At 41.7% G+C, this 27,169-nt stretch overlaps 1 protein-coding gene across 1 annotated transcript in view; it reads right to left on the reverse strand.

Moving 5' to 3' along the window:
* Positions 1-9,578: 9,578 nt before the first annotated feature.
* LOC125451535 (regulator of G-protein signaling 22-like) overlaps positions 9,579-27,169 on the reverse strand; it is a 169,275-nt gene continuing 151,684 nt past the window's right edge. The window contains exons 21-26 of the mRNA XM_059645773.1: positions 26,478-26,531; positions 24,552-24,713; positions 24,118-24,297; positions 21,611-21,766; positions 12,281-12,381; positions 9,579-9,666 (exon numbers count right to left, since the gene is read on the reverse strand). Coding sequence (XP_059501756.1) covers positions 9,639-9,666; positions 12,281-12,381; positions 21,611-21,766; positions 24,118-24,297; positions 24,552-24,713; positions 26,478-26,531 — 681 coding nt within the window. The 3' untranslated portion in view covers positions 9,579-9,638. The remainder of the gene's footprint in view (positions 9,667-12,280; positions 12,382-21,610; positions 21,767-24,117; positions 24,298-24,551; positions 24,714-26,477; positions 26,532-27,169) is intronic.

Consider the following 27,169-nt stretch of genomic DNA (forward strand, 5'->3'; position numbering starts at 1 on the left):
GTCAATGTATTCGTTATGGTCCTCGGGTTAGACCGTGACAGGGAGGTCAATGTATTCGTTATGGTCCTCGGGTTAGACCGTGACAGGGAGGTCAATGTATTCGTTATGGTCCTCGGGTTAGACCGTGACAGGGAGGTCAATGTATTCGTTATGGTCCTCGGGTTAGACCGTGACAGGGAGGTCAATGTATTCGTTATGGTCCTCGGGTTAGACCGTGACAGGGAGGTCAATGTATTCGTTATGGTCCTCGCGTTAGACCGTGACAGGGAGGTCAATGTATTCGTTATGGTCCTCGGGTTAGACCGTGACAGGGAGGTCAATGTATTCGTTATGGTCCTCGGGTTAGACCGTGACAGGGAGGTCAATGTATTCGTTATGGTCCTCGGGTTAGACCGTGACAGGGAGGTCAATGTATTCGTTATGGTCCTCGGGTTAGACCGTGACAGGGAGGTCAATGTATTTATTATGGTGAGAACAAAATGTGGACCTGGATGAACACAGCAGGCCAAGCAGCGTCAGAGGAGCACAAAAGCTGACGTTTCGGGCCTAGACCCTTCATCGGAAAAGGGGGATGGGGAGATGGTTCTGAAATGAATAAGGAGACAGGGGGAGGTAGATCAACGATGGATAGAAGAGAAGATAGGTGGAGAGGAGAGTATCGGTGGGGAGGTCTGAAATAACTAGGGATAGAGGGAGAGGTCCTAGGATTAGACCATGACAGGGAGGTCAATGACTTAGTTATGGTCCTAGGATTAGACCATGACAAGGATGTCAATTAGTTTATGGTCTTGGGGTTAGACCACTACAGGGAGGTACTGTCTAAGTTATAGTTTTTTGCATAAACCATTACAGGGACGTCAATGTCTTAGTTGTGGTCTTAGGATTCATATATCAGAGTGAAGACCATGGATCACAGAATACAGCCTGACAGGTACATCTGGAGAATCTCAGTAAGTCCCAACAGTGTTTGTATGGAGAGAAACTGAGTTAATGTTTAGATTCTGGTAAAATTCTCCTCCTGAAGTCCTTGAAAATTGTCACTTTGATGATTACATGAACTCATTGGAAGGCAGACAGGCAACCTCTCACATCCAACTCATAAGGAGTAAGAAAGTTGTCTTAGTTTATCTCTGGGGATGATCCTTTACAGTTTATTCAGAAATTCTGAATGGTTCTACATCCATGATACAGTCTGCAGGTATGGATAATTATAATCTACCATTGAAATAGGTTAAAGGAGGTGCAGCCCGTCGATGCTCAATGTGTTTGGATTTGTTCTGAATGCAACTTCCTTGACTACCAAGACCAGTGTTGTCTCAAAATCACAGCTTTTGAGTGAAAGAGAAGGAACCCTCAGTACCCCAAGACTGCTATATTTGTTATCTAGATATCTAATATTATGATTTGTACTTTAGTGCATAAATAATTGAGTCTTAGGTTTGCTTTGAGGAGTGAATTGAAAAATAGCATTATAATTTAGACTTGCTTCAAAATTCATGTTTAACATCGAAAACTTAAAGAATTTATCTCAGTTCCTTATTAGAATGCAACTTGTGGTGACCTAGTTAATCTCTCAGTCAATGAACTTCAACATTTTGCGTAGCTTAACCAAACTAATTACAAATAGTCATTTGGTAGTACAGAACTTGAATTTTGTTGAACAGGCTCTTTTTGACAAAATTTTTGATCTTTTGGGGACAATTTGTAAGAATACCAATATAAAGGTAAAATAAATCTTTTATAGTTAATAGAAAGGTTCAAAAAATGTCTTTTTAGCAGTACATTTAGTGGTTCACTTCAATACCCACAGGCCAATGGTGAGAACAACCAGAAAGGTTTTTGATGAAAATATCATCAATATGACTATGCTTAACTGTTCATTCATATCTTTAGATAATGGTCTGATTCCTTCAGAATTTCTAATGGGTAGGAGATTATGTGCGCAGTCCCAGAGTCTCTTGAACATGCCCCAAGCAGGTGTCACAGAAGCCAGTTAGATAAGGCTGAAAGGGCACTAACATCATGCAGACCATGCAATTGGCTTCAACTATCAAAAGAACATACAGAAACCGGTACACATTGCCCTGATGAGTCTGTCCGGATCTGCATCAAGACATCATGCAGCCTGTGGAGAAAACCTGAGAGATTCTTCATGTACACCTGGTTGGTCCACACCACCACATGCTCCCCTCGATGCAGCTGTAGAAGGAAGATGTAGTTGAGATTGACTTGGCTGATCTCTTCCTGGAATGTGCCTTTGCAAAGGAAGTCTGGAGAAAGATGCAATGCCTTTTATTGAGGTTTGTCCTGAGCAGACCCATGAGACGGTACACTGTGCTTAGCTGTATGATCACACCAAGACTAACATAAACTGCTCCTGGAGGGCCATAAATTTGGTGAAAGATGCTGTATGGTCTGCCCAAAACTTGTTGGTCTTCCAGAACAAGGAGCTGATTCTGACTGTGTGTTGTAGACAGGCACATTCCAAGAACCAGGACTATGTGCTGAGGGACCACTAAAGCTTGGGGCAGCTGCTGCCAAGGTGCAGTGGGAAAAACCACTGTTTGAGATCTTCCTGCTGAAGGTTCTGCTCAGTTATCAGACCCTCCCAGTGTCTCAAATGTATGTAAATGTTAGTATTGTATGTATAAGAGGGGTCTTTGGCTCTTTGGATGGAGTCAAAGTTCAGCGTTTTGTTTATTTACTTGATATGCACTTGTACAGAACTGAACTGCATTTGTGACAATGTATGTATACAAAGAGACTTTTTATGAATAAAATATATTTTTGAAACAAAAAGAGGTCTGGGACTAGAACTAACCTGGCCAATTTTGATTCCTTTTGCTCATTTATCATTCTTAGTTCACATCCTTCTCTACTAAATGAGTGTTCTCCTACCTGTCCATGGGAAGCAAATATTATGCACTTTAGCCAAGCCATTGTAATGCTTTTCCTTCTGACTCAGACAGCCAATAGTGACTTTGGGGTGGTCGAAGAACAATAGGAGGAGGATGAAAGTATATATAATTGACGGACAGGAATGAAAGACTTGTGAAGGTATGTAAATTACGTAGCGTTCATAGCTAAATGCCGATAGCTAAGCTGCATGATCAGTCACTTCAGATGATGCTAGAGTGGGACCTAATAGGCTGTTCTAATTGAGTCTTGCTATACCACGTGAATATTATCTATGTAAAGAGTTACCGAATGTGCATTTGTATTTTTGTTCCACGTTTGGTTTTCAGTCCTCGTCTGTCATTAATATCCAGAACCTAACCATAACATTTATATAGCATTGATAGGAGAGTCTGACTAATGAAGCAGGGTTTATATAAACCAACTTCCGCAACCTTCTATCGAATATTAGTAATGTAGAGGGCGATGAGTAAAAGTCCTGGATTGAGAGCTCTGCAAATATGACTTCAGAAACAGTTCTATTTCATCATAGATAAAAGCTCACAATCGCATCTGTTACCTTAAATGAACCCAAAGGCAAAACATGTCCCCAGTGTATCCTGGCTTCACGTCCAATACTTTAAAATGTTCAAAGCCACATTGCACAGAATTATCTGAAGCATTTCACAATTATTTCCTGTTCCAATAGCATTACAGTACCCTGAGCGCTAAATTACTAATCTCTCATCATTCAAAATATTGTGCTCAATTACAATGTTTTGATGTTGAGAGATATTGTACATGAGCACCACAGCATTCTCTCTTAGTTTGTCTATTACACAGAATGAAATTACTGGCAGTAGTCTCATTGGCCTATTTAATGGCCGTGGACTACATTTCTTCAGGATATTAGACCTAGATTCCTCACAAAGTTCAACTCGTATCCTGCATTTTAGTGCAGTGAAAAGTGGAGCAAACATGATAAAACCCTCAAAGTTCTATACAAGTCTACCACAGTGTTTTTAGTCAGTGACTTTAAGGTCCAGAAAACCTTTTCGGATGATAGCTTCCTATCACCATTACTTTTTCATAAAATATTTGTTGCTGGCCTGTGCCAATGCAAATATGTTTTCTGTAATCCACAAACTCACGTGTGTGCTCTAGAACCGGGGGCTCAGTGCAGAGGTTTTCATCAGCATATTCTAACAAAGGACACTGAGTTGGCTGGCTGAACAAGGGGAAACTGGTTGATGTTTATATCCTGACTTCTAACATTTTATTCCACTTTTATGTGCCACTTTTCAGCTCTGAGAAGGTGCATATCTAGGTTTTACTTGCCATATGTTTGCTGGGGCAGGCTAATATGTGAAGTTGACGCTGCAGCAAAATCATCCATGATCTTACTGAATGGGAGAGCAGGCTCAAGGGCCTGAATGGCCTTCTCTTGCTCCAAATTCATACATTAGTATATTTATTCATTTCTACCAGCTGGTACGGTAAAAATACTATACAATAAATATCCTAATTACTTTCAAGAGGGTACATTTGGTTGAAAAAGCTGTTGTGAAAGGGGCAAAAGAAAGAAATATTATTTTGGACAAAAGTTTAAGTGTTTATAGGATGTAGTGTTAAGCTGAAGGCTTTGGAATCAAATCACCCTGGGACTAAACTGAGTTTTGTGAGACTGTGCAAGGAATGTTCCAGACTGCAAAGGCTTTTTCATTCAGATTTTATGGCTTACGGGGCTCAGCTCAAGTTGCAAATCTTGGCTCAAGAGAGAGCTCGGATATGCCTCTTTTGATGAGGTTTAGAAGGTCCGTCCAAGTTTCTGATGCAGTATTAGGGTTATAAGCTTAGGGAAGAATATTCAGGCAAGAAAGAGGTATCTACTCTTGGGTTTATACGCTCACTTTTATGCACTATATTTGGCCTGTATGTCACTTTTCTCAGCTTATACTTTTCCATGGTTACTGCGTAGGTTCTCTTTTTGCATTAATAGGAGAATGTTGTGGGTATATTTTAATAAGGGGGTGAATTTTGGCTGAAAGAGCAATCATGAGGAAGACCCAAAGAATACATGGACTTAGAATGGAGGTTATCAAACAGTTGTAGGTAGTAGCACTGTGACCAGAATCATCAGAGTGGGTGCAGTTTTACCGTTTTACACTCCATCAAGGGTTAAGCCAGGGTGTTCAGACAGAAGGGGGAAAATTCTATTCCATGTGTAAATGTTTCCTATTGAGCTGTACCGTTCAGGAATGTGTGAATTCTCACCTTCATTTGTTATTAGAACTAACATTGTGTTTTTCATCCAGCTGAGTGGTCAGACTCATTGCACTGGTGTCTGCCTTGAAATTTTTTTGGCCTTCAGCTATTACAGCCACAGGATAAGGAGGGGTATTCATTAGATGGATACTTGTAGGGTGTGTATCATATGAGTGAACATACAAGTTAAAAACTGAAGTAGGCATGCACTGTCATTCAATAAAATAATGGCTGATCTGTTTGTGTTCCATTGTCTACGTTTCCATCTACCTCTAACAACATTTGACTCCCTTGTGTAAGTAGAATGTAATGACATCCACCTTATAAACGTTCAATAACATTGAAACTCTTCACCTCAACAGGCAGTGAAGGCAGATTCATACAGTTCTCCAAAAAGAAGTCCTCCCATCTTTGTCCTAAAAGGGCAACTTCTGATTTTAAAACTGTGCTCCTAGGTCAGCACTCACCAACCAGAGTAAACATTTTTTTCACATCCCTTGGCAAGACCATTCAGCAACTTGTAACTTCAATCAAGTCACTACTTGCTCTTTCAAATTTCAATGAAAACATGTCCAGTCTATCCAATTTTTCTCCATATGACAATCTGCTAATCCAAAATATCAGTCTAGTAAATCACCTCCAATGCATTTACACCCTTAAGAAAACCAGGACTGCATTTAATTTTTAAGATATGGTTTCAACATGCCCTATATAACACCTTTATGTTCAGTTCTGATCATAATAAAGAACATCATTCCATTTATCTTAATCACTGGTTGTAACTGCATTGCAGATTTTTGTGACTCTTACACCAGAATTCTAGATCGTTCTATACTTTGTAATTCTGCAGTCATTCTAAATTTAAATGATACTTTAACCTTTTATTTTCCATGCCAAAGGGATTAACTTCATATTTCTCCATTTTCCATCTGCCAAATTATTGCCTACTTGTCTATATTAGTTCTCATTTTTGTTTTATCATCTTCACAATATACTTTCCCAGTTATCTTAGTGCCATCCAATAATTTAGCCACCATGTTTCTGATCTCCTTACCAAAGCCATTTTGATATGAAAACTGAATGACCAGCGCAGACCCTTGTGGGACCCTACTCATTACATCCTACCATCCGAAAAAGACACGTCTGTGCAAAGTCTTTGTTCTGTATGTTTCTCCTGAAAAGAATTCTAGCAAATTGATTAAAGGGAATTTCCCTTTCACAAAAACCATGCTGACATCTCCCGAATCTAAAATTTATTATGTTAGTGAGAAAGGTAGTATCAGACACAGAATTCTTAGGCTCCGAAAGCTTGTGTTTTCAAAAAAGCCTGTTGGACTTTAACCTGGTGCCATGTGATGTCTGACTTTGTTCACCCCAGTCCTACACCAACATATCCACATCATTTGTGGATAAGAAGAGTTAATATTTTGAGTCAGATGTGACTTTTCAGAACACACGGTGCTCAAATATCTTGAAATGGATTGAAGATGTTGTATCATTAGGAGTGGATGTTTACCACTGCTGGACAACCTCCCCAGAAGACTGCAGTTTGTGTCACAAAACAATTAATAAACTGTTTAGGTGAGTTGTCCCTGACTACCACTGGCATGTTGGCTTTAGATACCACTGCAGCAGTTTTCTGCAGATCTACAGTTGGCTGTCTGTTGATCTGTATCATCAGGAATCAGTTCTCCATGGACACGATAAATACCTTTGCCCTGCTGTTTCCCCATTCTTTGCTCCCATATCTTCCTTTTGACCCACATCATCTCCTCCCTCTTTCACTCCAATTTGCCACATCCTTCACCCACTCACTTTGCAGCTTCCACCTCTTTCACTCCCAATTCACGCACTTGTTGCCCCATCTCCTCCTCCCTTGTTTTCTACCTCCATCTTCTGCACATCTACACCACTGTTCCCACCTCCTTCACCCATGTCCCCTTAATCAAACCCCACTCAACCCCTTCTTATCCCATCTTCTATCTTTGTTCCCTCATCTCTCTCTTTCAACCCCTAACTCTCCTACTACCTTCATAAAAACCCTTTCCCCCAATTATTCCAGCTATTGATAAAGTACAAAAAATTTTTGACCGTTGAGGGAGTGCAAAGAAGGTTTACCAGATTGATTCCTGGAGTGGTGGGACTGATAGATTGGGAAAAACTGGATTAGTTAGAACCATTTCTGAAGAAGGGCTTCAACCCGAAACACCAAACTTTCCTGCTCCTATGATGCTGCTTGACCTGCTGTGTTCTTCCAGCTTCACACCATGTTATCTCAGATTCTCCAGCATTGGCAGTTCCTACTATCTCAGTTCGAACCATATTCATTTGCATTTAGGTGAATGAGAGGCGAATCTCATAGAAACTTATAAACTGGATGTGAGTTTGCTCGCTGAGCTGGAAGGTGAGTTTTCAGACGTTTCGTCACCATTCCAGGTAACATCATCAGTGAGCCTCCGATGAAGCTCTGGTGTTATGTCCCGCTTTCTATTTATCTGTTTAGGTTTCCTTGGGTTGGTGATGTCATTTCCTGTTCTTTTTCTCAGAGGATGGTAGATTGATTTGGAGCCAACGTGTTTATCGATGGAGTTCCGGTTGGAATGCCATGCTTCTAGGAATTCTCGTGCGTGTCTCTGTTTGGCTTGTCCTCGGATGGATGTGTTGTCCCAATCAAAGTGGTGTCCTTCCTCATCTGTATGTAAGGATACCAGTGACAGTGGGTCATGTCGTTTTGTGGCTAGTTGATGTTCATATATCCTGGTGGCTAGCTTTCTGCCTGTTTGTCCAATGTAGTGTTTGTCACAGTTCTTGCAAGGTATTTTGCAGATGACGTTCGTTTTGCTTGAACACAGTCTGCCGATTTCTCAGCAACAAACCCAAACAAACAGACAAAATGGGCCCAGAAACCAGAACCACTCTCCCCTACATCAAAGACATTTCCGAAATGACTGCCAGACTACTCGGACCTCTTGGCATCAGGGTAGCCCACAAACCCACCAACACACTAAAACAGCAGCTAATGAACTTAAAAGATCCTATACAGACAACAAGCAAAACAAACGTCATCTACAAAATACCTTGCAAGAACTGTGACAAACACTACATTGGACAAACTGGCAGAAAGCTAGCCACCAGGATACATGAACATCAACTAGCCACAAAACGACATGACCCACTGTCACTGGTATCCTTACATACAGATGAGGAAGGACACCACTTTGATTGGGACAACACATCCATCCTAGGACAAGCCAAACAGAGAGACGCACGAGAATTCCTAGAAGCATGGCATTCCAACCGAAACTCCATCAACAAACACATTGGCTCCAAATCAATCTAACATCCTCTGAGAAAAAGAACAGGAAGTGGCATCACCCACACAGGAAATGACATCAAGGAATCCAAGGAAACCTGAACAGATAAATAGAAAGCGGGACATAACACCAGCACTTCATTGGAGGCTCACTGATATTACCTAGAATGGTGACGAAATGTCTGAAAACTAACCTTCCAGCTCAGCGAGCAAACTCACATCAGAACCTCAACTTGAGGTACAAATCTTCTCAAAACTTGCTAAAACCTTATAAACTAACAGGGCCGAACAGGGTACAAATAGAAAGGATGTTTTTAATGAACAGGGAGTCTAAAACCAGGGGTCATTGTCTAAGTTAAGGGCCTTTTAGAACAAGATGAAAACAGCCTTCTTTACTCAGGGTTGTTGGTCTGAACTCTCTCTGACAAGCTAAAACATTGAAGATTTTCAAGAAAGATGTACATATGGTTCTTCAGACTGAAGGGGTAAAAGGATATGAGGAGAAAACTAGATACTGAGTTGGATAAGTAGCCATGATCATGTGGCTGAGCTGACCCAAAGGACCAAAAGGCCTATTCCTACATACATGCCCCTTTCAGCATCCTCATCTCCTTCCAACCTCTATTCCCCATCATTGTTCCCCATTTCCCACTCCCTGTTACTTGCTTCCCTGCTTTAATGTTGGGCTTTTCAGAAAAAAACTTATCTGTTCACAGGTCTTATTTGGATTAGCTGTAATGAGTGGATTAGTCCATGCACACTGATAGGGGAAAAGAAACACAAGCATTCAAAGTGGATCTTAAGGCTGCCAGAAATCAATCCCAAGTAATCTTGCTGCTTCAATGCTTCTGACTCCAATATTTTATCTCATGAGATGCAGATTGGGATGCTCTAGATTAGAGCTTCAGCTTGTCTCAAGAGTGCAGCCTTTGCAAACACTACTCCCTGTGAGGACTTTCAGATCAGAGATTCAGTTCCAGAGTCATTGTAAGAATGAATGGTTCAGTGAGGCAGTTTCACATCATTTTTATAAACATCAAAACATTCAGTTAAAGATAATAATTTTGAGGAATTGTGTGTTTCAAGAGAGGAAAAAATGGAAGTGCTTCATTCAGATGTAAAGTTACTTTAATTCATGGGTTTTAGTCAAGTTTATTTTCAGTTGTCAGCCTGAATTAGTTTGGCTTAGTTTCCTGTAAAAACAGAACAAAGATATGGTTACTTCTATCCATCTATATTATCAGCAAGTAAATTTATTTGTTGTTAAAAAATGGCAAAAATGGGATGATTCCAACCTGAAGATGCTGTTAGGCCATTTACCACCCTATTTACATTGGTTCTTTTCAAGTTATCTTAGTACAAGTAGGTGGGTGACCAAAATACCCATTTGATTCAGGTGAGAGACAGCTCAAACATAAGACCCAATGCTATTTTCAGGATTTTGATATTGCATTTATGTCAGGCTGCGGTCCTTAAAATCAACTCTAGCGTTGTTTTCCAGCTTACAATGTTTAACATCACAGGAGATTGGGAGTAACCTTATGAATTTGTTATTTTCCTGCTAAGGTTCATTGTTATGTGTCAGCTGGCATGTCTCCATTAAATAACTGACCGAAAAGTTTGGAAGATAGTTAAAATCAACTAAATTCAAATATTGGCATCTGACTGGCACAAAGCATTAGCATTCTTCAAAGTTTCTAATGCCGAGTCTAATCAGGAGCATGTTACAATAAGGGCTTACAAACACGTCTTTTTCTGATGAAGGGTCTAGGCCCGAAACATCAGCTTTTGTGCTCCCAAGATGCTTTTTGGTCTGCTGTATTCATCCAGCTCCACACTTTTTTATCTTAAATATGATGTTTTCTGTGTCTTATATGGTTTCATCCTTCAAATAGGTCTCAATACAGACACGCTGGAGAAGATAGGTAACATGATCAAGTAGCAAAAGAATCCCTTAGTAAGAACCAGAATGTATGTCTACTCAGTCCTTCTTACTCTATGGTTAAGGAGTTAGCCTTCCAGTAGTCATAGGGCAGCCTTTGGGATAGCTCTAAGAATGACCACTGGGCCAAGCAAATGTGTATTTCAACATTTTGGCTGTGAAGATACTGTGATCTTAACATATCAGACATTTGAAAAGTTCACTTTCTGAGGAAGGGTTCTGACCCTAATCATCAACTTTCCTGCTCCTCTGATGCTGCCTGTGTTCAGCCAACTCCACACTGTTGATACTTTTAAAAATGTTATTTTCTATTTGAGATGGAGATGAGGAGGAGTTTCTTGTCTCAGAGTTTTTATTCTTTACAATTATCTTCCTTGGAGAGCAATCAAAGCTATGTTACTGAATATATTTAAAACAGAATTTTGATCAACTAAAGCAAGGGGAAGCTGGCAAAGTTCAAATAACACCATAGTCAGAAAAATCACGATCCTATTAAATAATGGGCTTTTGCAGTTAAACCCATATTTGTTATGATTTTAAATAAAGAACTTTCAATTTACACAAATACCTTCCAGATGAAGGCCCACAAAAGTTCCCTAATGGGAAATGTTTTTTTTTCAGGACAACCAGACAGAATGGAGAGAACAAGGGCAAGAAAACTGCACAGACTGGCAGGAAATGACCAGTACAATGTAGTCTTACATGAACTGCAGGAGAAAGCCAAAGAAGAGAAAAATAGGGCCCCATGAGGTGCATACTACTGTTGAACAGTTGGACAGAAAAATAAACAGTTGTAAAAAGATATATTGATTTGTTTTTGTGTACACAAACCTGCAATCCTCAAGGAAAATTTAAAGAAAAACCGAATTATTAAACTTATCAGAAAACTTTGAAAAAGTTTCAAATAAAAGAGGGTCAGCTTAAATTTAAAAAGAATGTTTGAAGAACAGAGTTTTTTTTTGTTGGTTATTCACAGTCTGGAGAACAGGTAAATCACAAGGACAGTGATCCCCAAGGGATCCATTGCTTTTCTTTCACACACACATGGAGTTGCAACATAGAACTTGGTCATTCAACCCATTGTGTCTGTACCCGACATAAGGAACAGCAACTCGGTCCTGTCCTGTTTTTTTGCCACAGCCTCAATTTCTCTACTACCTCCATGATAATGCTCAATCCTCTCTGCCTCACCCCTGACAAAGCTCACCCTCTCTCTCACACCTTTGACATTGCTAACTCTCTCTCCCCTACCTGTCAATGCTCAACCTCTTCCTGAACCACCTCCATCCTTGCTACCCTCCCTCTTGCACCCTTGAAAATACTCATGCTTTCTCCTTCACCCCTGAAAATTCTCACCTCTCTCCCACACTCCTGACAACGTTACCCTCTTATCCCACTATTCCCAACAATGGCTAGCTATCTTCTTGCATGACTGACTATGCTTCCCGCATTTCCAGATATCCAATAATTCTCACTCCCCCACCTCCCTCATAATTGCTCACCCACCATTCCTTCGTCTTGATAGTTCATACTCGTCCATTCGCTGCAATACTCATGCAATTAACCCATAACATTGTTTACCTTTACCCCTCGACTTCCAGCATTGCAACACTCCAACCCTCCCAACGACAATGCACACATACCTCTATTGACAATTTCCTCACCTGGACACCATCCCAAGCACCAACACCCCTCCATCAACTTAGCACTGTCACCCCATTCCTCCCAAGCAGCCCCATTCCTGATACTACCTCCATCCTTCCCACCCATAAATGCTCCACATTCAGTCTGAAAGGATGACTCTGTATCTTCTTTACACACTTCTTGACTTGCTAAATATTTCCAACCATTCTTGGTTATATTACCTGTTGTTTCTTCTTTCACTATCTTCACTCTTCTCAGATAGTTGACCTATGCTGGGCTTTCTGCTCTCAAACTGTAATTCATTTGCACCCAACATAACATCCTTCAAAAGAAAACCAAATACAGCTATTTTCAGTGAGTGACACAGAAATGCAAATACCATTTTCAGGTGGTACAGTTACAATGCAGTTAAATGTATAAATACTTTAAAATTCAACTGTGCCTCTTCCTTGGGATTTCACTTGGCAAAGATGGGAATTACATTGGACCTTCATAACTTTGATCTAGTCTGTCACAACATCAATTGGAAATGACATATTTATTATCAGGCCTCTAATACTGCCCTACTAACTGGCAGAAGTCATATGATGGTGCAACATTTGATTTTTCTTTTCATATTCATTCTCGGGATGTCAGTGTCACATATATTTGAGAAATGCACCTGTATGCCAATGTTAGTTGCTGTTTAAAGAAATGTTTCTATAGTAAGGCTTTCATCCTTCAAACTCAGCAGTTCTCATAGAAACATAACCAACACCAACAACTTAGTGGAGTATGAGAAATGAAATTATTCATTTGCAATATTACATGATACAAGATGATAAGATAGGTTTGTATGAGGACACTTTCTGGCCAAAAGGCTCTCAACCTTTTCACTGACTAAACCTACATATATTCCCTGGCATATCTGTAAGGGCTTTTCTGATTTATTTTTACTGACCCAGGATTTATTGTTACCTCTGCCTGTTGTGTTCAGGAAAAGAATTACAAATATTGTTGTCAAATAAGTTCCAACATCGAATATCCATGACTTTAGCTACCTGCCTTCACACATCATCTTAGTTATTGATGCAAATTATAAAATGTTTTGGCCCCAGCATAGCCCCTGCAGGAGTACATTCATCACATTCTACCAAGCAGAAAAAGAAGTATTTATGCATACTTTATACCAGCTAGTTAACCTTCAATTTATTATAATATATTGCCCCCTATTAATGAGATTTTACTTTCCACAATAACCTTTGATATGGCATATTATCAAAAACTAGTGTCTCTTGTGCTTCCCTTCATCCACACAGTATGTTATTCCTTCAAATAACTCCAATAAAATGGTTAAATATGATTTTCCTTTCACAAAATGCTGAATTTTCTTGATCATCTTGAGTCTTAGTGAATAGTCAAAGTTTCTTTAATGGTCAATTGTAATGGTCTCCCCTTGACAGATATTAAGTTAAGTAGGCTGTAGTTTTCTGTTTTCTGCGTACTTGAATGCAAGGGTTATATTTGCTACTTTCCAGTCCAAAACACCTTTCCTGAATTGATGGAATTTAGTAAAATTAACACCAATGCATCTACTAACTCATTGGTAACCTCTTTTAAGATTCTATTATGATGTCCACCTGGTACCAAAGATTTTTCAACTGAAGCTCCATCAATTTACATAATACCACTTCCCTCATGATTGTATTTTCACAAAGTTCCTCTTTACCTTTCACTTCCTGATTTACAGCTACTACCAGAAATTATTTTGTATCTGGTGGTGAAGGCAGAAGTAAATATTTGTTCATTTCATCTGCCATTTCCATATTATCTACTGTTAACTCCCTATTCTCACTCACTAGAGGACCAACATATTTATTTTTGTTTCTTCAAAATACTTATACAAATGCCGGTATCCATTTTTAGATTCCTAGCCATCTGCTACTTATATTCTAATTACTTTCACCTAATTAACACACAAGTTATTTTCTTTATCTTCTGACTAATCATCTACGCTGTCAGTCATCTTTGAACAATTATATTCTTTGTCTTAATATTGATGCATTTCCTAATGTCTTTAGTTTTCCATGGACGGTAGGTACTCTCTTTAGAATTTTTCTTCGTCATTGGAATATACTTTCTTGAGTATTCTGAAATATTCCCTTGAATGTCTGTTATATTGTTGCCTTGATTTATTCCCAATCTAATATGTGAGTTCACTTTAACTAGCTTAATTTTCAAGCCCACATTGTTGTCCTTATTTAGATTAAAATACTTGTCTTAGACCTAAACCTCTCCCTTTCAATTTATAGTGCGGTCACTGCTACACAGAAATGCCTTAATTGATGAGGTCATGAAGTAATCTTGTCACATTTTATATAATACCAGGTCTAAAGGAACGTGCCCCCTCTGTAGTTCTAATATGCTGCTCTAAGAAACTATCTGAAAAGCTATGTGTGAATTTCTCATTTACTACTGTCAATCTGATTTTTAGAGTTTATATGAAGTTTAAAGTCACCCATGACTACTGTCATCAGTTTATCACAAGCCCTTAATATTTCTTTTGTATACTTTATCCCATGCTATGATCGCTTTAGGGGACCTGAAGGTTATTCCCACTAGTGACTTCTTTCCCCTACTATTCTGTATCTCCACCCAAACTGATTTTACATCTTGATCTCATAAACACAATTCAAACACAATGCATCCTGAACCATCCTCTCAGGGTTCTGAAATATGAGAGAGTAGAAATTCCAGTGGTTCTGACTATAATTTTCCAGTCCTCCTTAGGTACAGGATGAATGCAAGTTACACCTTTGGGAGAACAGAAAAACCTGGCGGTTTACTATCGAAGCTGGGAAAGCTTTTGGAACAAATATTTTGGAAAAAATTAACAACCACTTGGTCAAGTACAGGCTAGTAAAAGAGAGCCAGCATACATTTTTTTAGGACAAACCACATTCATAAAACTTGACTGCATTATTCGTAAGTTCACCGAATGTGATGAAGGGCTTCTTTTAATACTGTACAAACACTGTGACACTAGGACGTAGATCACTCAGAGATAGCAAGAACTGCCGATGCTTGAGTCAGAGACAACACAGTGTGGAGCTGGACAGCACAGCAGGCCACGAAAGTTAACGTTTTGGGATGGGATCCTTCTTTGTATGTGGGCAGTGCACTGACAGGACAAAGGAATAGCCCATTGAGCCCGTTCCAGCATTCCATGAGATCATGGGTGATGTGTGGCCAAATTTCATATACCACCTTTGAATTATATCTCTCCATAACTTTGGACAACAAACATCTGTAAGGTCACAATTAAACATTGAAGTTGAGCTAGCATCAATTTCCATTTGCAGGGGAGTATTCGAAGCTTTCCTTTGTATTGAATAGTGTTTCTTAATTCTTCCCCTGAAAAGTCTGGCTCTCGTGTTTAAACTATACCCTCAACCCCAGGCAGAGGAAATAATGTTTATCTCCCTTCTTTATCTGTTCCCCTTAATCTTTTGAGAACTTCAATCAAAACGCTCCTTAACCTTCTAATTCCAGGCATACAATCTGATACCATGTAATCTCTTCATGTAACTTAACACTTGAAAAATGCAGTGAGATTAGCAGTAACCCATGAACACGAGCAGATGCCAGAATTCAGAATGGCACTGATTGGCTGCAAAGCACTCTGATGGGAAAGGGTAAATAGCCAGCATTTCTACTTAATGTAACCATGTCAACCACAGAGGTAGCAAAATAAAATCACAGGTAGATAAGTGGGAACTTGGAAGGAGGCGGGCTAAAGAACCAATCTCCAAATTACTTTCTGTGCCACAAATTAGTGAATGTACAATAATGAAGCAGATGAATGTATGGCTGCAGAGATAATGTGGGAGGGAGACATTTAGTTTACTTGGAAACTGGAACCAGGTTTGAAGGAGTTCAGACCAGTACAGGTCAGTTGAATTATACTTCAATGGGGTTAGCAACAACGTACTTCCTTTTTTTTAACTTTTTTAAAAATTTCATTAACAGGATGGGGGTGTTGCTGGCTAGGCAGCATTTATTACCCAGAGCGTGGTTAAGAATCAACCACATTGCTGTGGGTCTGGAGTCACATGTAGGCCTGACCAGGTAAGGTTGGCAGTTTCCTTCCCTCAAGGACATTAGTGAACCAGATGGTTTTTTCTGACAATCAACACATGGTCTTCATTGGATTCTTAATTCCAGATATTTTATTGAATTCAAATTCTACCATCTGCTGTGGCGGGATTCGAACCCGGGTGCCCAGAATATTATCTGGATCTCTGGATTATCAGTCAAGCGATAGTACCACTAGGCCATCGTCCCCTCCCCACCCCAGACTCCCTAGACTGGCTGGGTACTTTGCCTGTGATATTGCAGAGACTATGAACTGATGAGGCAGGGATGATGTTATATCAGACAAGAAGAAAAACAGGTGGACAAAGAATTGGGAGAGACTGTATTAAACAACAGTAACGTATTAGGTGAAGTCAAAGGGAGACAGAATGCAAAATGATTTAAATTTGGCTTTCAGAAGATGTCTATCAATAGATGGTGCATAAGATTGCCAAGCTCCAGACATTGGAAGTCGCAAGGATACATATTGTTATAAAAACAGGAGAGCTGGATCAAAGTAGGCTGGGCTTGGAAACAAATGGAGAAATAAAGTGAGGAGGGTGGCTGTCTTGATGGGGAGAATATTACAGTGCCAGAGATATAGGATATCCAAAAGGATCAATGATATATTTACTTGATTAGAGCTAATAAACAATTGAGGAAACATTACATCACTGTGATAATAAAATGTGAGGCTGGATGAACACAGCAGGCCAAGCAGCATCTCAGGAGCACAAAAGCTGACGTTTCGGGCCTAGACCCTTCATCAGAGAGGGGGATGGGGGGAGGGAACTGGAATAAATAGGGAGAGAGGGGGAGGCGGACCGAAGATGGAGAGTAAAGAAGATAGGTGGAGAGAGTGTAGGTGGGGAGGTAGGGAGGGGATAGGTCAGTCCAGGGAAGACGGACAGGTCAAGGAGGTGGGATGAGGTTAGTAGGTAGCTGGGGGTGCGGCTTGGGGTGGGAGGAAGGGATGGGTGAGAGGAAGAACCGGTTAGGGAGGCAGAGACAGGTTGGACTGGTTTTGGGATGCAGTGGGTGGGGGGGAAGAGCTGGGCTGGTTGTGTGGTGCAGTGGGGGGAGGGGATGAACTGGGCTGGTTTAGGGATGCAGTAGGGGAAGGGGAGATTTTGAAACTGGTGAAGTCCACATTGATACCATATGGCTGCAGGGTTCCCAGGCGGAATATGAGTTGCTGTTCCTGCAATCTTCGGGTGGCATCATTGTGGCAGTGCAGGAGGCCCATGATGGACATGTCATCAAGAGAATGGGAGGGGGAGTGGAAATGGTTTGCAACTGGGAGGTGCAGTTGTTTGATGCGAACTGAGCGGAGGTGTTCTGCAAAGCGGTCCCCAAGCCTCCGCTTGGTTTCCCCAATGTAGAGGAAGCCGCACCGGGTACAGTGGATGCAGTATACCACATTGGCAGATGTGCAGGTGAACCTCTGCTTAATGTGGAATGTCATCTTGGGGCCTGGGATGGGGGTGAGGGAGGAGGTGTGGGGACAAGTGTAGCATTTCCTGCGGTTGCAGGGGAAGGTGCCGGGTGTGGTGGGGTTGGAGGGCAGTGTGGAGCGAACAAGGGAGTCACGAAGAGAGTGGTCTCTCCGGAAAGCAGACAGGGGAGGGGATGGAAAAATGTCTTGGGTGGTGGGGTCGGATTGTAAATGGCGGAAGTGTCGGAGGATAATGCGTTGTATCCGGAGGTTGGTAGGGTGGTGTGTGAGAACGAGGGGGATCCTCTTGGGGCGGTTGTGGCGGGGGGGGGGGGGGGGGGGGGTGTGAGGGATGTGTCGCGGGAAATGCAGGAGACGCGGTCAAGGGCGTTCTCGATCACCGTGGGGGGAAAGTTGCGGTCCTTAAAGAACTTGGACATCTGGGATGTGCAGGAGTGGAATGTCTTATCGTTGGAGCAGATGCGGCGGAGACGGAGGAATTGGGAATAGGGGATGGAATTTTTGCAGGAGGGTGGGTGGGAGGTGTATTCTAGGTAGCTGTGGGAGTCGGTGGGCTTGAAATGGACATCAGTTACAAGCTGGTTGCCTGAGATGGAGACTGAGAGGTCCAGGAAGGTGAGGGATGTGCTGGAGATGGCCCAGGTGAACTGAAGGTTGGGGTGGAAGGTGTTGGTGAAGTGGATGAACTGTTCGAGCTCCTCTGGGGAGCAAGAGGCGGCGCCAATACAGTCATCAATGTACCGGAGGAAGAGGTGGGGTTTAGGGCCTGTGTAGGTGCAGAAGAGGGACTGTTCCACGTAACCTACAAAGAGGCAGGCATAGCTGGGGCCCATGCGGGTGCCCATGGCCACCCCCTTAGTCTGTAGGAAGTGGGAGGAGTCAAAAGAGAAGTTGTTGAGTGTGAGGACGAGTTCAGCTAGGCGGATGAGAGTGTCGGTGGAGGGGGCCTGGTCGGGCCTGCGGGACAGGAAGAAGCGGAGGGCCTTGAGGCCATCTCCATGCGGAATGCAGGTGTACAGGGACTGGACGTCCATGGTGAATATGAGGTGTTGGGGGCCAGGGAATTGGAAGTCCTGGAGGAGGTGGAGGGCGTGGGTGGTGTCACGGACGTAGGTGGAGAGTTCCTGGACCAAAGGGGAGAAAATGGAGTCCAGATAGGTGGAGATGAGTTGGGTGGGGCAGGAGCAGGCTGAGACGATGGGTTCGACCAGGGCAGGCAGGTTGGAATCTTGGAATCTCCAGCATCTGCAGTTCCCATTATCTCTGTTACATCACTGTGCTTATGTTTTGAACTGGTAAGAAATAGATAGGAAATTACACAGAAGTGCAAAACAATGGAATAGTCATGATATAGGACTTCAAATACCTGGGTATTCACTGGAAGAGTAATTATGTAAAGGTCAGAGACAGATGATTTTCTGAAGCAAGTAATTCAATTTGGGAAGAAGAACTAAAAGAGACAATGGAAGTTAAATTGTACAATCCTAAAGATGGTGGGGTAACCAATACGGCAAATATGGATGCAAATCATTTAAGGTGGTAGAGAATATGGTTTAAAAAAAGCATATGTCATCCATTTTATAAATTGTGCCTAGAGTGTAAAGGCAAAGAAGTTATGGTGGGCCATTATAAGACAAATAATTCGGCCTCAACTCATTGTGCTCATGCACAACTGATGACACTGGAGACACTTCAAAAACATTACAAGTTTGGTTCCTGGAAATAAGGTACTTCAGTTATATGAGTAGGTTAGATAAACTGGGGCTATAGTAATTAGAAAGAAAGCTGAGAAAGAGATTTGATTAAATGTTCAAAATCATGAATCTGGACAAAAATGGATTGAGAGATTCTTTTCTCAATGTCAGAATGCAGGAGTTCTTTGAAGATACTATGTGGTGTATCTGGATTTCCAAAAGGAATCTGACAAGATGCTGCACAATAGGCTGCTGCATAAGATAAAAGTGCACGGTTTTACAGGCAACGTACTGGCATGAATCAAGGATTGGCTGACTAACAGGAAGCAAAGAATAGGGATAAATGGGTGTTTTTCTGGTTGGTAATTAGTGACTAGTGGTGTAAGTCAGGGATCACTGCTGGAACCACAATCATTTATAATTTACATAGATGATTTGGAGTTGGGGACCAAGTTATAGTGTGTCAAAGTTTGTGGATGACACTAAGATGAGTGGTATAGCAAAGTGTGCAGAGGGATATAGATAGTTTAAGTGAATAGGTGAAGGTATGGCAGATGGAGTACAATGTTGATAAATGTGGTCATCCATTCTGGTAGGAACAACAGAAAAAAGGACGATTACTTGAATGGTAAAAAATTGCAGCATGCTGCTTGCAGAGGGACCCAGGTGTCCTTGTGCATGAATCACAGAAGGTCGGTTTGCAGTTGCAACAGGTAATTCTGAAGGCAAATGGAATTTTGTCCTTCATTGCTCGAAGGATTGAATTTAAAAGCAGGGAGTTTATGTTAAAGCTGCATAGGATGCTGGTGAGGCCACACCTGGAGTGTTGCATGCAGTTTTGGTCTCCTTACTTGAGAAAGGATGTACTGGCACTGAAGGGGGTGCAGAGGAGATTCACAAGGTTGATTCCAGAGTTAAGTAGGTTGGCTTATGAGCAGGGGCTGAATATTGGGATTATATTCATTGGAATTTAGAAGAATGAGGGGGAATCTTGTAAACATGTACAGTTATGAAGGGAATGGATAAAACAGAAGCAGGGAGATTGTTTCTACTGGCAAGTGAAACTAGAACAAGAGGGCATAGCCTCAAAATTAGGGGGACCCCATTTAGGACTGAATTAAGGTGGAATTTCTTCACAGAGAGGTTTATAGATCTGTGGCATTCCCTGCCCAGTGAAGTAGTTGAGACTTCTTCATTGAATGTTTTTAAAGCTAGGATAGGTAATTTTTTTGCATACTAAAGGAATTAAGGGTTATGGCGAAAGAGTGGGTAAGTGGAACTGAAGTCATGAAAAGATCAGCCTTGATCATATTTGAACGGCGAAGCGGCCTCAAAGGGCCAGATGGCCCACCCCCGCTCCTGGTTCTTATGGTCTTAGGAAACAGAAGTGAATGGCAAAAGAACGAATGTTGGCATGAGAAACAGCAGTTTCATGTAGAATGTGGTTATGATCTGCCATAACTAACTGAACATGCTAAGTCAACTGTAACTTTCAAAAGGGAGTTGTAAACACATGGGCTGCCAGGGAAAGGGTGTGAGGTAAAGGGATGAGCAGAATTGCACATGGAAAGAACTGACATAAGCATTGTGCATCAAATACCCTCCTTCAGTGCTCATAATTCTATGAGCTGTCTCCATAGTTATAAGATGATTGGTGAAAGAAACGGGAGACATGTAGGAAAGATTTTTTGTGGAATTTGTATCCAGATTTGGAATGCAGAGACTGATGAGGTGATGGAAATAGATTTAATAGTAAGTTTTGAAAAGAGATTTGGAAACATACTTGAATTTTTTTGTAAAAACTGGGATGTGCACCTAATTGACTGCTTTTTCAGAGAGTGCAGACTCAATGACTGAATGTAGGAGCAAATTATTGCAGATGCTTGAATCTGTAGCAAATGCTGGAGATCACAGTGGGTCAAAGAACAAAGAAAATTACAGCACAGGAACAGGCCCTTTGGCCCTCCAAACCTGTGCTGATCCAGATACTATATCTAAACCTGTCGCCTATTTTCCAAGGATCTGTATCCCTCTGCTCCCTGCCCATTCATGTATAAAGAACAAAGAAAATTACAGTACAGTGTCAGACAGCATCTACGGGAGTCTAGATAACTCTTCATCAGTTCTGCTGAAAAGTCATCTTCACTTGAAACATTAGCTTGCTGTCTCTCCATGGAAGCTGTCCAACTCAATAGGATTTCCAGCATTTATTACTAAATGACTGAATAGTCATCTTCTGTGCTCCATTTTAGTTTACCATTCTAGCTTATATAATTCTGACATATCACCTGCTCTGAGCTCTCTGATGTCACGCTCCTTTTGACATTTACATATTTCCTCATTAGTTTTCTTTCCAAGGTTGGCAGGATGCTCTCATCGGCAACACTATGTCGGAAGTTCAAAAAGTCCGGCCATAATTTGAAGAGAAAGTCAAATATTGTCAGCTGTGAAGGGAAATCTTGTTACTTTTGAAACAATATAATACCAGTTATGTTATTGATAGTTATTGATTCACACATCTATATCAAATGCTAGGTTCTAAAATTAACTGTTTCAAATATATGCATGTAGACATTCCTATTAATATTAAATGGTATCATTAGGGCATAAGAGTGTTAGCAATCAGAATAACAATGGGTTAATGTTTCCTTGAGCTTCTTCAAATGAATTGATTGAATTTTTGCATCGAATGCATTTTGTCACCTTGCTCCCAAAACTGTTTATTCCCTTAATATTCAAAAATCTATCAATCTCAGCCTGAAATTACATAATGATTTAGCAGAAAGAGTCTACTTGAACAGAGATTTCCAAAGATCCATAACTTTTTGAGTAAATAAATTTCACCTCGTCTCACTCCTAAATGGCTGATAATTATTATGAGATTAGGACCTAGTTCTGAATGCATCAGCCAGGCGCAAAATACAACTTCTCTGTTCTTACTCGATCAAGATTTTGCTTATTTTTCCACATTTAAGTCATATCACTTCTCATTCTTTAATCTTCAGACAATGTATTATGCCATTTCTCCAATCTATCCCTAAGGTATGTTTATCTGTCCTTAGGTAATCAATCTCCAACTGTGCACAATATTCCAAGTGTGGTGTCATTATAGACTTACACAATTGTAGCAAGATGAGCTTACTGTACCCAACCCCCTTCCTCCCCTCCCACAGCAATAAAGACAAGCATACTATTAGCCTTTCTAGTTGCGTGCTACACCTCTATGATTGATATAAAAGAAATCAAAGTCTCCCTGAATCCCATCATTTGCTTTCATCTCCGTATTAATCTTTTCCATTTATCCTGCCAAAGCAGATAATTTCATGGTCCCTCATATTATATCCAGCTTGCCCAGTCTATCTTAATCAGTCCCTATTCTTTGCCAGCCTTTGCATGTCTTGCTCACAGTTTACTTTCCATATAGCTTTCTAAACTCAGAACATGTAGAGATATCATACTTTGTTGATTGAGTACTAATTCATCAGCTAAAGGGGAACAGTGTGTGGTAATCAGCCAGAGGTTGCCTTGCCCATGTTTGACCTGACACCATGAGACTTCATGAGGTCCTCAGTCATTGTTGAGGATTCCCAGGGCAGCCCCTCCTGATTCTATATAATCAGCTACATTAGTCCTGTATCTGGGAACAGACAAACCTGGGGAAGTGATGATGGTTTCTGGGACGTGGTCACAGAAACATACCTTACAAACTAGCACAGGCTGTTGCTTGACTAGTCTGTGAAACAGGTCTCACAGCTGTTAGTGAAGAAGACTTTGTAGAATCGATGGGGCTGTTTTTGTTGTTTTGTTTTCGGTGCCCAAGTCAATACCAGACTGTCTGTATGGTTTCATTTCTTTGTTTATGCTTAGTACTGATTGATCTTCAGAGGGCAGTTGGGTGTCAACCACATTACTGTGTGTCTGGAGTCACATGTTGGGCAAACTGGGTGAGTATGGCTGATTTACTTCACTGAAGGGCTTAGTGAACCAGACAATTGGTAATGGGTTCATGATTGTCATTAATTTTTAATTCCAGTTACTTTTTTAGTGAATTCAAATTCCACCATTTGCTGTGGCAGGAATCAAGCCCATGTCCCCAAAATATTAGCTGAATTTCTGAATTACCAGTCTAGTGATATCACACTAGACCATTGCATTCCCTTAGTTGAGTCAGGAGGATATTCAGAAGAAGGATTATTTCGGTTAGGTTTGTATCAGAGATAATGGGAACTGCAGATGCTGGAGAATCCAAGATAACAAAGCGTGGAGCTGGATGAACACAGCAGGCCAAGCAGCATCTCAGGAGCACAAAAGCTGACATTTCGGGCCTAGACCCTTCATCAAAGAGGGGGAGGAGGAGAGGGTTCTGGAATAAATAGGGAGAGAGGGGGAGGCGGACCGAAGATGGAGCGAAAAGAAGATAGGTGGAGAGGAGAGTATAGGTGGGGAGGTAGGGAGGGGATAGATCAGTCCAGGGAAGACGGACAGGTCAAGGAGTTGCGATGAGTTTAGTAGGTAGGAAATGGAGGTGCGGCTTGGGGTGGGAGGAAGGGATGAGTGAGAGGAAGAACCGGTTAGGGAGGCAGAGACAGGTTGGACTGGTTTTGGGATGCAGTGGGTGGGGGGGAAGAGCTGGGCTGGTTGTGTGATGCAGTCGGGGGAGGGGATGGCTGGTTGTGTGATGCATCACATGATGCATCATGCACCTCATGGTTACTTGCAGCTCAGCAATCATATTTACCACTTAATGCCATTAATCCATGTTATGAAGCTCTGTCACAGATTTTTCTTTACACACCTGTGCTTCTCTGAAGATATACGGTCCCTGATCTTGTCTGTAATTCACGATTCTTCTTGCACATTCTGATGAAATATTGATCTGTATAGGTGGAGGAATGCTGGAATTGATGAAACAATTGATGATGGAGGTGATCTTATTTTGAATAGTCTCCTCACTAGCCTGAGAATGGAACAAGTCCTGTTGGGGAAAAAAAAACCCACAGAAATAGGGCCTTTACCCTTTACAGTGTGGTTTAGGCTACATAAACAATATTCAGTCAGATTAAATAAAAACGCATCCATAAATTCAAAAGTACACTTTATCAGAACTTATGGGCTACTTACCACTGACATTGTGTTATTTTATGTGATCAAAGCTTCTGACTCATTTGGAAGTAGCTTTTTGCGTTTTGAATTACTTTTTCAAAAGATCAGATTCTGTATTTTCTTTACCTTGTACTTTTGAACCTCAAGCCAGAAGATGACATTATTCTGCATAAATTCACCCTTCAGTGACACAAACTGTTGAAACTGAAGGGCTGTAACTGGATTTAACAAGGTTTTACGGAATGCGATGATATCTTTGGATGAGGAAAGCCATTTGTTCCGCAGGAGCTGTTGGGAAAATAATTTTTCGGATTAATTTATAGCAGCCAAATTTTCACAAAGAATTAGAAGCCAAATGACGTGTCAAAAAAACTTTGGGCTGATGGTGTTCCAAGCTTCCTCGCTAAGGCTGAATAAAGCCTTGGAAACATTTGTCGAATGGTTGTTTTGTCAAAAAAAAAGCTGAGATTGTAGGTAAGAGAAGCAAAGTTTCAACATCCAAATTTCATCATCAACAAAAACTATGTGATAGACAACAAACAGGACAATATGGAAGATAATAAAATGTGAGGCTGGATGAACACAGCAGGCCAAGCAGCATCTCAGGAGCACAAAAGCTGCTCCCACGACAAGACATTCCACTCCCGCACATCCCAGATGTCCAAGTTCTTCAAGGACCGCAACTTTCCCCCCACAGTGATCGAGAACGCCCTTGACCGCGTCTCCCGTATTTCCCGCAACACATCCCTCACACCCCGCCCCCGCCACAACCGCCAAAAGAGGATCCCCCTCATTCTCACATACCACCCCACCAACCTCCGGATACAACGCATCATCCTCCGACACTTCCGCCATCTACAATCCGACCCCACCACCCAAGACATTTTTCCATCCCCACCCCTGTCTGCTTTCTGGAGAGACCACTCTCTCCGTGACTCCCTTGTTCGCTCCACACTGCCCTCCAACCCCACCACACCCGGCACCTTCCCCTGCAACCGCAGGAAATGCTACACTTGCCCCCACACCTCCTCTCTCACCCCTATCCCAGGCCCCAAGATGACACTCCACATTAAGCAGAGGTTCACCTGCACATCTGCCAATGTGGTATACTGCATCCATTGTACCCGGTGTGGCTTCCTCTACATTGGGGAAACCAAGCGGAGGCTTGGGGTCCGCTTTGCAGAACCCCTCCACTCAGTTCACAACAAACAACTGCACCTCCCAGTCGCAAACCATTTCCATTCCCCCTCCCATTCTTTAGATGACATGTCCATCATGGGCCTCCTGCAGTGCCACAATGATGCCACCCGAAGGTTGCAGAAACAGCAACTCATATTCCGCCTGGGAACCCTGCAGCCTAATGGTATCAATGTGGACTTCACCAGTTTCAAAATCTCCCCTTCCCCCACCGCATCCCAAAACCAGCCCAGTTCGTCCCCTCCCCCCACTGCACCACACAACCAGCCCAGCTCTTCCCCTCCACCCACTGCATTCCAAAACCAGTCCAACCTGTCTCTGCCTCCCTAACCTGTTCTTCCTCTCACCCATCCCTTCCTCCCACCCCAAGCCGCACCCCCATCTACCTATTAACCTCATCCCACCTCCTTGACCTGTCCGTCTTCCCTGGACTGACCTATCCCCTCCCTACCTCCCCACCTATGCTCTCTCCACCTATCTTCTTTTCTCTCCATCTTCGGTCTGCCTCCCCTTCTCTCCCTATTCATTCCAGAACCCTCACCCCATCCCCCTCTCTGATGAAGGGTCTAGGCCCGAAAGGTCAGCTTTTGTGCTCCTGAGATGCTGCTTGGCCTGCTGTGTTCATCCAGCCTCACATTTTATTATCTTGGATTCTCCAGCATCTGCAGTTCCCATTATCTCAGGACAATATGGAAGTTTTAGTACCTATGATTAGTGGCACTAGAGGCCAGTGAGAAGACTCACAGGCTTTTGGGTGGAGTAATAGAGGTCTTAGTACTGGAAAATGAAAGGAGGAGCAAGATCCTGTTTACCTAGTGGGCCAAGAATCCCCCAGATGAAAACAATAATCCTTACCTTCTTCTTACCCTTTTGTAACATCTGGTCCTCCACTACATCTTGCATTTGAACCTGGAGATTAGACACAAATAAATTAGAAATTTGGGATCAAATTATAAACAGAGACTCTACAGCAATTGATTATATTCCTTCAGCCCATTCGACACTACTCCACTTTACACTTTTTTTCTAGCGATTTCAAACATATGAATATGAATGGGATACACTCGCGTTGTTTTGGAGAAGGAACAGGTGAATGAAACTTAGTAGATAGCTTCTTCACAGGCTTTTTTTTCATCATTCATGGATTGTGGACTGAATTGTCCTTGAGGAGGTAGTGGGGAGCAATCTTCTGGACCACTGGAGTCCATGTGGTAAGAGTGCATCCATTGTCCTGTCCAGAAAGGAGTTCCAGGATTTTAAATCAGTACAGGGATATATTTCAAAAATAGGGTGGGTGAGTCCATTGGTAACCTGCAGGTGGCTGTGGTCATCAGACTGAAGAGGACACAGATTGTAAAAGCCAGCTATGTTTATGAGGAAAATCAATAAGTTAGTCAAAGAACAGCATACCTCTTTGGAATCAATGGACAAATCTATAAATAATGTAACTTAGAATACAGCACAGCTTGGTAGACAAATAATTATCTAAGATTCACATCTGAAATTAGATGCTGAGATGACTGTTTAAGAATATGGGGTCACGGACA

Source organism: Stegostoma tigrinum, chromosome 5 (genome assembly GCF_030684315.1).
Source record: "Stegostoma tigrinum isolate sSteTig4 chromosome 5, sSteTig4.hap1, whole genome shotgun sequence".
Classification (NCBI taxonomy): Eukaryota; Metazoa; Chordata; class Chondrichthyes; order Orectolobiformes; family Stegostomatidae; genus Stegostoma; species Stegostoma tigrinum.